This window comes from Lutra lutra, chromosome 7 (genome assembly GCF_902655055.1).
Source record: "Lutra lutra chromosome 7, mLutLut1.2, whole genome shotgun sequence".
In the NCBI taxonomy this organism is placed as follows: Eukaryota; Metazoa; Chordata; class Mammalia; order Carnivora; family Mustelidae; genus Lutra; species Lutra lutra.
Window position 1 is genome coordinate 19,822,577 of NC_062284.1, and position 11,008 is coordinate 19,833,584.

The 11,008-nt window shown below is 40.5% G+C and overlaps 1 protein-coding gene across 11 annotated transcripts in view; it reads left to right on the forward strand.

Moving 5' to 3' along the window:
* TJP1 (tight junction protein 1) overlaps positions 1-9,966 on the forward strand; it is a 251,152-nt gene extending 241,186 nt beyond the window's left edge. For 8 of the 11 annotated variants that reach the window (XM_047735914.1, XM_047735918.1, XM_047735925.1 and 5 more), the window contains 4 exons: positions 1,784-2,261; positions 3,655-3,872; positions 5,885-6,028; positions 8,429-9,966. In XM_047735914.1, coding sequence (XP_047591870.1) covers positions 1,784-2,261; positions 3,655-3,872; positions 5,885-6,028; positions 8,429-8,523 — 935 coding nt within the window. In that variant the 3' untranslated portion in view covers positions 8,524-9,966. The remainder of the gene's footprint in view (positions 1-1,783; positions 2,262-3,654; positions 3,873-5,884; positions 6,029-8,428) is intronic. The other 3 variants (XM_047735916.1, XM_047735922.1, XM_047735915.1) reach the window with 2 other exon arrangements.
* The last annotated feature ends 1,042 nt before the right edge of the window (positions 9,967-11,008 follow it).

Sequence of the window (11,008 nt, forward strand, 5' to 3'; positions counted from 1 at the left end):
TCCCAGCAAGGGGGCCAGCAGCTCCAGTAGATTCATTTTAACAGCTGCACCCCTGCGGTTTTGCCCGCACTCTCCTTCACAGGTCTCTGCGCAGTAACTATTTCCCCTTACCCATGCTGTCTCTCTCCCTGGGCCACTGGTGCGGCTCCTCTCCCGCATTCCTGCTAGCTTCATCTTTTCCTTTCCCTCTGCCCTCAGATGTGTGCAGCTCACTACTCCATTGTTCAGAGCACCTTGCTTTGTTCTTGCTGCCTCCTCAAACTGTCTGTGTCTCTTTGCCTTCCATCAGACTCCCTGAAAGGGGGACTGCTGACTTCACCTCCAAATGCCCCTAGTCTTATTTGGCCCTTTCAAAAAAAGGGTTTTCTCTTTTACCCTAAGAATATACCATGGTTTATCATTCTTCTATTGCCTTTTTCTACTATAGACATTTCTCAATTATTTATGTAGGAATCAAATTCTAGGCCAAGTCTTCAACCAGATGAGCTGGTTGTAGTGGTAGACTGACATTACCCCCATATTAGGATTTTCTTTCCACACTCACATCTGCTGATGAAGTTTTAATTCTTTCCAATTCTTAACACCTTTTCTTTTTCTTGCCTTTTTGTGCTGGCAAGGACCTCAAGTAAAATGTTGAGTAGAAGTGATGAGAGTAGACATCTTTGCTTCCCCATCCTAGGGAGAAAAAGATTTACTATTTCTCCCTTAACACATTAGCTATTGGTTTTTTTGTGGTTTCTCAGAGCTACCCTTTATTATGTTTTGGATGTTCCCTTCTATTCCCTTGTGGTTTGCTGAAAGCATCTGGTCACATGCCTTAAGGTGATCATAACTTTTTTCTTCTTTGTTCTGTTAATGTAGTAAAATATATTGCTGTGTTCATAAGGAATTTGGGTTCATTACTTTTGAATGATGTCCCTGTCTGGTTTTGCTGTCATTGTTGTTCTAGTTTCATAAAAGAGAGCTGAGGACATGTTCCCCTCTTTCTCTTTTTTCTGAAAGACTGTATAGCGTTGATGTTATTTTTTTTCTGAATGAATTGCTAGAATTCAGTTGATACTACTTTATACTGCCGCCAGCCATACATGGAAATTCCTCTTCCACATCTTTGCCAACTCTTGGCATTACCAAAGTGAAGTGTTGCCAATCTGATGGGGGTGAAATGGTATTTGGGGTTTATTTTGGGTTTGCATTTTCCTAGTAGTGAGGTTGAGTATCCTGTAACCCAGCGTTCCGACCTTCACTTCTGTTGTTGCCTCTGCAGAGCTTTGCCCATCTTCTCTTTGGTAGAATATTCTTGTGGGTGTATAGGAGTTCTTCAAAGGTTTTAGATCCTAATTCCATACAATTATACAGGTTGTAAATAGCATTTCTCATTCCTTGGCTTTCCTTTTGACTTTAGTTAGATGAATTTTATAGTGCTGATTTTTTTTTTTTTTTTTTTTTAATATAGCTGTATTGTCATTCTGTTTCTATTTTGTTACGGATGTTGGAGAGGGGACAACTCAGCCACCCGTTTCTGGAGGCCTGGACTCCTAGTAGCATGACCCTGCCTCCAAAGGCAGCAGGACACGCTAAAGCGCCACAGTGTGTCCATCCTGCTCCTGGTCGCTCAATGTCAGACACAGCCACCGAGGCTCAAGAGCCATCTTCTAACAGTGGGGACCCTGACCTGGGCCTCAGCTCTAGTACCAAGACAAGTTAGAATGGAAGAGATACCAGATGGGCTGTTAAACTTCTTTGAGGAAGTTTTAAAAGTGTTTATATATGTTTATTTTTTCAGGTAGTTCTGTGTCACTGGATTTTCAGAATTCTTTAGTGTCCAAACCAGAACCACCTCCGTCTCAGAATAAGCCAGCAACTTTCAGACCACCAAACCGAGAAGACACTGTTCAGTCTACTTTCTATCCCCAGAAAAGTTTCCCAGATAAAGCTCCAATTAATGGAGCTGAACAGACTCAGAAAACGGTCACTCCAGCCTATAATCGATTCACACCAAAACCATATACAAGTTCCGCCCGGCCGTTTGAGCGCAAGTTTGAAAGTCCTAAATTCAACCACAACCTTCTGCCAAGTGAGACGGCGCAGAAGCCGGACTTGGCTTCAAAAGCTCCCGCCTCTCCCCAAACTCTTGTGAAACCACACTGTGCAGCTCAGCCTCCTGAGTTTGACAGTGGGGTCGAAACGTTCTCCATCCATGCGGATAAGCCCAAGTATCAAATGAACAGTATCAGCACAGTGCCTAAAGCTGTTCCTGTGAGGTAAGAGTTTTGCCTTTTTCTTTGTCTTATGATTTGTCTAATGTGAGTGTGGATATAGTTTCTGTGATTTGGGACTTAAAATGAATATTTTAACTTCAACTTTAAACCGAACGTTACTGTTAAGCCAACGTTATTAACATTTTTATTTAAACCACAGTGTTATTGCAATGAATGCTGTTAGGTGAAAGGTCCTGCAAGAGGTACAAGATAATGTTAATAAAGTAATACAGCGAACGATCACATATGGACAGTAGGTGTTGTTGTTATCTGTGTTTTACCAAGGACTGAGGATGAGTGACATTGTGGTTTGGGCAGAGTCACACAGCTGGGGGGTGGGGGGCTACATCTGACCTCAGAGCCCTTACTCAACCAACCATAGCTTTCCATGACCTCTAACCTTGGCCTGGTGAGGATCTCTCAAAAACATAAGCATTTGTGTTCTTGTCCGCTCTTTTTCACCTCAGACTCAGTTTCAGCCTCCCAAAACCACTTAATTGTCAGGCCGCCCGCTGAAATAGAAGCACCAGCAGGCAGAACCTGCGCCAGGAGGGCCACCTTCATTCTGCGTCCAGAGAGCAAGAACGCTCATGGAAATATGTTGCCTTCTTCTCTTTGTGAACCGTTCCCTTAGTGGGGGATGGGAAGCCTGTTCTTCCTCACACACACCAGCACTGTCCCTGATGTTCTGGTTGTGCGGGAATGAAGCTACAGCTTCCCTTCACACACTTACTGTGTCATTCCATCTTTCTGCTCACCTTCAGGTTGTGAACTTAAAATTTTACTTCAAGAAGTCTTGATAGCCTACATTTTTGAAGCAGTCATTGATACCACATCCCCTTGGTCTTTGGTATTCTTTATGTACTAAGTGAATTTTTTTTTTTTTCCCATGGGTGCTTTGAGGTGTACCCACACCAAAGTGTTACCTCATGGCACTGACTCCCAGGGAGGTGGAGAACCTGATGAGTACTTACCAGGTCTCAGATGCCCTCCGTTGGGAAATAAATGCACCACTGTGTGTGTATCACTAAGAAGGAGAAAAAGTGCTGCCAATTAAGCCGTGACTGCCGATTGTAAAACACGAGCTTCGTGGTTGTGAAAATGTGTTTCTTAAATCCAATGAACCATAGCAGTTAGGCGAGCAAGATGGTTGGGCCTTGTACTTTCTGCTTGCAAAAATTAGTAATGAGGGAAATTGAGTAGTTATCTTCAAACGTGAAGTTGATTTCTCGGGGAGGATTAGGATTTATCCTTCCTGTGAGTAAAACGTGTCACTGAAAGCTTACCTTCTTGATTATATGGAGAAATAAAATAAAATGAAACCACCTGTTAGAGTCATAGTGGGAATGCCTGTGTGTTGTTGGGGGTTTACTCATTGATGTTACTGAACTCTCAGCCCTTCAGCTGTGGAAGAAGATGAAGATGAGGATGGTCATACTGTGGTGGCCACAGCCCGAGGCGTGTTTAACAGCAATGGCGGGGTGTTGAGTTCCATAGAAACTGGCGTTAGTATAATTATCCCACAAGGAGCCATTCCTGAGGGAATTGAGCAGGAAATCTATTTCAAGGTCTGTCGAGACAACAGCATCCTCCCACCTTTGGATAAGGAGAAAGGTAAGTGTGTTTATTTTTCTGTGCAGTTTTAATAATTAGAGTTGCCTTCTGTGCTCTTCAAAGCTTGTAGTGCTCAGTTGAGAACATAATCTGGACCCCTTTTCTACTTTGCCAACCCCAGCATGTTCTTCCCACAGGGAAGGCCCCTCAAATGAGCGCAAATGAGCGTGCCCTGGACTCGCATCGTGAGCACACTAGACTTTGCACATGGTGGGCTCTGCTTTCAGTGTGAAAGTGACAGTGTTGACAGTTGACAGGCCTTTGGGCATTCCTCCACTTGTCTGCTGGGTGGTCTTAGCAGAGCTCACCAAATCTGTCTTTGAGCCATTCACCCATCTCTGGAGATGGGTCTAGGTAACACCCGCTTAGAAAGGCTTTGCTCCATGCCTGTCACATGATTGTAGAATAGAAGTGTCTTAGGGCAGGTGCTCATCTCCCACCCCTGATCCCGGTAAGACTCAGCAGAGTAAACAACATATCCCTATCGAGTATTACTGTGCGTGTTTCTGAACTTGAAGGAATCTAGGAAAGCTGTTTTGTTTTGTTTTGTTTTGTTTTTCATAATCTTTCTGGATCTGTCAAGACGATGTGATGAACTGTGTGATGACTTCTTTTGGAATCTTGTAGCAGTTGCTTTACTTGCTTAAATACGTCACTTTAGCTCAGTTTCTTACATTTTGTGGAATACTAACATATGTGGGCCCTGCATGAATAGTTTAAACCAGGTCTGCAGCAAATACATTTAAAACACCAGATATAAGTAACATTTTTCTTTTTTATGATTTTATTTATTTGACAGAAAGCATATGCAAGCAGGGGGAGTGGCAGGGAAAGGGAGAAGCGGGCTCCTCTCGGAGTAGGGAGCCCAGCATGGGGCTCGTTCCCAGGATGCTGGGATCATGACCCGAGCCAAAGGTAGACGCTTAACCAACTGAGCCACCCAGGTGCCCTATAAGTAGCTTTTGTAAAAAGTATATTTGAACATTTCTTACAAAAACCTCATGATATAATGTAGTTGCCACCAGCAACCTGTAGCTACGTTTGGGGTTTTTGTTTTTTTAATTTTACATCCTTGGTTAAAAATTTCATTGAAAACGAAAGATACAAAATAAAATACTATTTCACTGAAAACTTAAAAAGGAGAGGTGATAGACATAAGCAGTTTTGAAATGCAGTCCTAATGGGCTAGTATTATCTTTGTTGTGACAGTAAGGAAATGACAGGTTATTTTAAAAATCATAAAAATGACTATAACACTACTAAGCTGGGGCAAAGTTTCTGTCTGTTATGTGCATATTCTCTACTTTGTCATAAAATTGATTCCCAGATTAATTTTTTTGCAAGAAGTTTTCATGTAATAATTTTTTTTCTACCTAGTTTTTCACTTTTTTTCTTTCAAGATTTTATTTAAATTCAAGTTAGTTAACATATAGTGCAGTGTTTCAGGAGTAGAATTTAGTGACTCATCATTTACATATAACACCCAGTGCTTATCACAACCCAAGTGTCATCCTTAATGCGGATCACCCATCTAGCCTATCTCCCACCTACCTCCCCTTCATCTCAACCCTCACTTTGTTTCTATAGTTAGAATCTTTTACGGTTTGCCTCTCTCTCTGTTTTTATCTTATTTTATTTTTCCTTCCCTTCCCCTGTGTTCATCTGTTTTGTTTCTTAAAATTACCTGTGGCTGTTATGCATTGAAATGTGCTGGAAAGTGTAAAAATACACACTGAAATGCAGAAATTCACTATATTGATTACATGTTGAAATAATGTTTTGGATATATTGGGTTACATAAATATTAAAATTTATTTTGTTTTTTATTTAAAGTGGCTACTAGAAAATTCTCGATTACACATTTGTCATTTCTTTTTCTTGGTCACTGTGTCTGTAGAGAATTAACTGCATTTGGCTTTAAAGCATGTCATTAGAAGGCGTGAGGAGAACTGTGGTCTAGAAGGAAAAGTTGGCCATCTAATCTCTCACCCTTACCCCCTCCCTGACCGCAGGTGAGACACTGCTGAGCCCCTTAGTGATGTGTGGGCCCCATGGCCTCAAGTTCCTGAAGCCCGTGGAGCTGCGCTTACCACACTGTGCGTCTATGACCCCTGACGGTTGGTCTTTTGCTCTAAAATCATCCGACTCCTCGTCGGGTATGCTGTCTTCACTCTGTCCTTTGGGGGCTTTGGGTACTGTCATTGATTAATCCCTGGGCTGTTGGAGCTACCCATGCTGTTCGTGAGCAAATCTCTACCTCCATTCCTGTGGCCTTGTAGGCATCACCAGTGTTTTAACATTTCTTTGTGGTGCATAAATGAATGTGGAAAGGTACAGAAGTTTCTTCCTTTTAAACATTGATGATTTGGCCAAAGGTTGACTCTTTCTTGGTGTTTGTTCTGTTAAAATTATTAAGATGCAATGGGAGAATTATTACTGCCCTACATATATAGGTGCTTTTATCTTCTTACTAAAATGATTGGATTCCTTTATACAGTAATTTCTAGTTTTGGTTACCATTCTTTAATTTCTCAGCCTACAAAGTATATACACCAGAGAAACTTGAAAGACAAAAAGTACCTTCCACTGTGATCATACTCGGCCATGGTTTCTCAGTGTAAAACTCTAAATATCTTCTATTAAACACACTACTTTTAAATGGCTTTTTGCTCTTAAGATCATAGCTTCAAAGCTTCCATTGCGTTTTCATATTTCTCACTTCCTTGGGTGACTACATCAGTTACCAGTCGAAACATTCTATATTTTTGGTGTAGAACACTTTAATTGAACCTCATATAGAAAAACAAGAATTTAAAATTTTGTTTCTGAATTTTTAGTAAACCAGGTGAGCATTATACAGTTTTAATATGAAATGGAGCTTTAGGATACAAAGATTACAGGAACATATTCTATTACTACCCAAGATTAAAAATTGTATTATAAATATGTATTTCCTGATAACTACATTTTCTGGAGAAAGCTAATAAATTAGCTTTAACACACTAGATAGTAGAGCTATTTCCTCAGGGACTCCACCAGTGGAAAAGCATTTTATTAGCCCAGTTTGAGTTAATGTTAATGAAACTACATATTAAACATATTCTGAAACTCAGGTTGTAGCATGAGCTCTGATCGTTTCTAAACAAATTAGGATGAGAAGCTTTAAAGTAACTGTTGCAGTTACTTGTTTTGTAGCGATTTTCCCACCAGATATTATATGAACCATAAGTGATTTCTCTATTTGTTCTGTATCTTATGCCACAGAACATAAGTTATTTGTTAGATTGAAACAACTTTTTCCTGTGTTAAATGTGAGTACATTCACCTAGAGCAGAAATGTACATCTGTATAATCCTGTATGGTTTTACAATGCTTTGTTCCTCTGAGTTTCTGTTCAAAAAGTCAAGGGTAGATTTTGATGAAGACTGACTTAATCCCAGCAAAAGTTTCTATATTGGAAGGAAACTGGAGCCTAAAGTTAAGATTTTTTATTTACTTCTAAAGAGTTGTCATAGCTCTACTTCATTTCCTAAAGATGCTTGTTATCTGCAGTACAGCATAAGCCCCTATATATTTGTAAAGTGATTTTGCTTCTGTTTAATCACTCTGTTTAATCACTCTGCTGGGCCCATCATGACTCAAAGACCCTTTCAGTGTAGGCAGGGTCTGTCACCCTTAGCACTGTTGACATTATGGCCAGATGATAATGCTTTGTTATAAGAATTGTCCTGTGCACTGTGGGCTGTTTAGCAGCATCCTTGTCTCTACTCACTAGATGTCAGTTGTGACAAGCAAAAACATCCCCAGACATCGTCCCGCGGGGGTGCAGAAGGAAGGCAAAGTCAGCAGCTTTCAATTGGATGCCATACAGTCATCCCAGCCTTCTTCATACTTGGTGTCCGCTCTCTGGGGCTTCTTAGCTTTAGCTGCAGATCTCAGATCACCAAGAGCTTGTTAAATTCAGATTCCCAAGCCCTGATTCAGATTCAGCAGTTGATGAGTTTTCAGAACTATGTGAGTGATTTTGTTGTACAGCTAACATTGAGGCTGAGAAACTCTTGGTCCAGACTTCAACTGATTTTATTTTTTTTTAATTTTTAAAAAATTTTTGTAAAGGGGACTATATTCTGCAGAACTTTCAGGCATTCATATGTTGGTCCGTAGTTGAGTATGAGAAATAATATTCTTCTACTCAGTTCACATGGGTGAGCATACCATTTTTGCCTCAGCTTTCAGAAGTGCTGTTAATAATCATGTGGCCCCGGGCACTGGGACTACCTCAGGCATAAATGATCGCCCCAGCTTCTGTTCACTGTTTGAAAAGGCATGAACATGGAAACACAGTTAAAGAGAAATCTGAAACAGCTCTGAGTCCTTAGATTCCCGTGGGTCCTCATTGAAGTACAGCACCTAGAGTCTTTATACAAGTGCACATTTCTTTAGAAATAGGGGAGAACTGTATCTGAGTAAGTTTTCGTGTTTGCCCGTGATTACACAGCACCCTGGCTAGTGGTTTCACCAACTACAAATGACAGAAACTTCTTTTTCTCTTCTAGGTGATCCTAAAACCTGGCAAAACAAGTGTCTTCCTGGAGATCCAAATTACCTTGTTGGAGCAAACTGTGTTTCTGTCCTGATTGACCACTTTTAATTCTTAAAATATAGGAAATTGATTAAATAATGTGAAACTGGGTTAAACTTACTAAATCTAAGTGGAAACACTCTATCAAGTATTATACTTTTCTTAGAATTGATACTGCAGTTTGTTAGTATTAAGCATTTTATTTGAACAGATGAAGATTAGTGAGCACGCGCCTGCGCTGCGGTCCGAGAACATGCTGCGCTCTGCGTGTTTGTGGAGGGAAAGCCAGCGGCGCTGGCCGCACGGTCAGAGATGGTTTGCTTTGTAATGATTTTTGTACTTTTTTATGGTCACTGCTTACTTCATCTACTGATTTCCGTTAAAATACCAGCCAGTAAATGGGGTGCATTTGAGTTCTACTCTTTCCAAAGTACACTGTTTCAAATTTTATTATGGCCCTGGCCTGGCATACACATTTTATTTTATTATGCATGAGGTAATGTGCACACATTTAAAAAACGTACTGGACCATATAAACCAGTGTAGTGAATTTAACAGAAATGTACAGCAATGGGAATTTACAGCTTTTGGGGGGGTGGGGGGGTAGGGAGTGAAGTGAAGACAATTACTTATTGTATATGAAAACACATTTTTTTAGGGAAGGACACCAAAGCATGTGAGACTGGTTCTGTGGCCTCATCGGATCTATAAATTAACCATATCACCACAGACAAACTAACCAGCAGGAATGCCTTACCCTCATGTTTTTAATTCTTAGATCATTCTTTCTGTGTATTACTAAGTTTTTATGGCTTTTGTGCGCATCTAGATACTGTATCATGAAAAAGATTGAGTAAATTGTGGATTTGGTGGTTTCAGAAATGTATAATCACCCAGAAGAAAATAATGGTGTGATTTGGGGATTTTTTTTTTCCCCTCCAAGGGGCAGTGGTGGTTTTCTGTTCTTTTGGCTATGCATTTGAAAATTTTGACGTTTTAAGGATGCTTGTACATAATGCGTGCATACCACTTTTGTTCTTGGTTTGTAAATTAACTTTTATAAACTTTACCTTTTTTATACATAAACAAAACTGAGTTTCTTAAGGCTACCTTTGTATTTCTCTCCTGTACCTCTCGAGCCTTGAACTTTGACCTCTGCAGCAATAAAGCAGCATTTCTATGACACATACAAGGTCATTTTTTTAAGAAAAAGAATGCACAGAGTTGTTACATTTTTAAGTGCTGCATTTAAAAGATACAGTTACTCAGAATTCTCTAGTTTGATTAAATTCTTGCAAAGTACCCTGACTGTAATTTGTGATACCATGCTGTGCCCGAAAGTGTATTTTTTTACTAATAGACAATTTATTATGGCACATCAGCACGATTTCTGTTTAGATAATACACCACTACATTCTGTTAATCAATCATTAGGTGTGACTGAATTTCTTTTGCAGTTATTAAAAAAATCTCAAATTTCTAAATCTGCAGAATAAAACTTTTTAAAATAAAGTGCTGGTTTGGTCTGTTTGCCCACTATTTCTAGCTTCGTGCAACTTTATAATCCTGTTTAAAATCCCACACACTGGCGCTCGTCACCTAGTCCCTTCTGCTGCCCTGGGCTGGTGGGACATCTGCAGTGTGTCCCCGCGGCCAGTGCACTGTGATGGATGAGCAGCGCTGGTCACGGGAACCTTGAAACACAGAAAGAGGAGGGAGGCCAGCTGTAGAATTCTCGGTGGCGTTCCCGCTGCGTTGTAAATATCCATATAGTGAGGTGTGCATTCGTGTTCCTTAAGACCAGTTTGTATATAGCTTTGTTTCCCATTTCCTGTTTTTGTCCAAAAGCAACATGGGCATTTTCTTGTGTTGTTACATTTGGGGGTAGAAAATGATTTTTAATGGCTATAAATGTTCTATCGTGATTGGCATATTTATTTAACCACCACCATAACGACATTTAGGTTGTTGCTAGAAAGCGAATATCTATGTAGATCCACTTTCGTTTGCTTCCTCTTTTTTGTCATGGTTAAAATGTCTGTACGGGAAAAGTATCCATTTTAGTGTATAGTTCTCCAGATTTATTTTTAAAGATTTTTTTAAATATTTAGTTGGCAGAGACAGCAAGAGAGGGAACACAAACGGGAGAGTGGGAGAGGGAGAACCAGGCTTCCCACTGAACAGGGAGCCCGATGTGGGGCTCGATCCCAGGACCCCAAGATCATGACCTGAGTTGAAGACAGATGCCCAATGACTGAGCCACCCAGGCGCCCCGTTCTCCAGATTTGACAGACATACGTAGTTTTATAACCATTACTATTAATACGTAAGCAGTTTCATCATCCCCCGAAAGTTCATTGTTCCCCTCCCCACACTTGTCCAGCCCCTAACAGACAGTGATCTCTCTTCTATCCCTGTAGTTCCTCCTTGCGGATCCCGTGATGGGATCCCACAGTGTGCAGCCTTGAGTGTGCCCCCTTTCACTCAGTACAAAGCATTTGAGATTCATTTACGAAGCTGCAAGTATTAGTAGTTCTTCCTTACCACAGAGCAG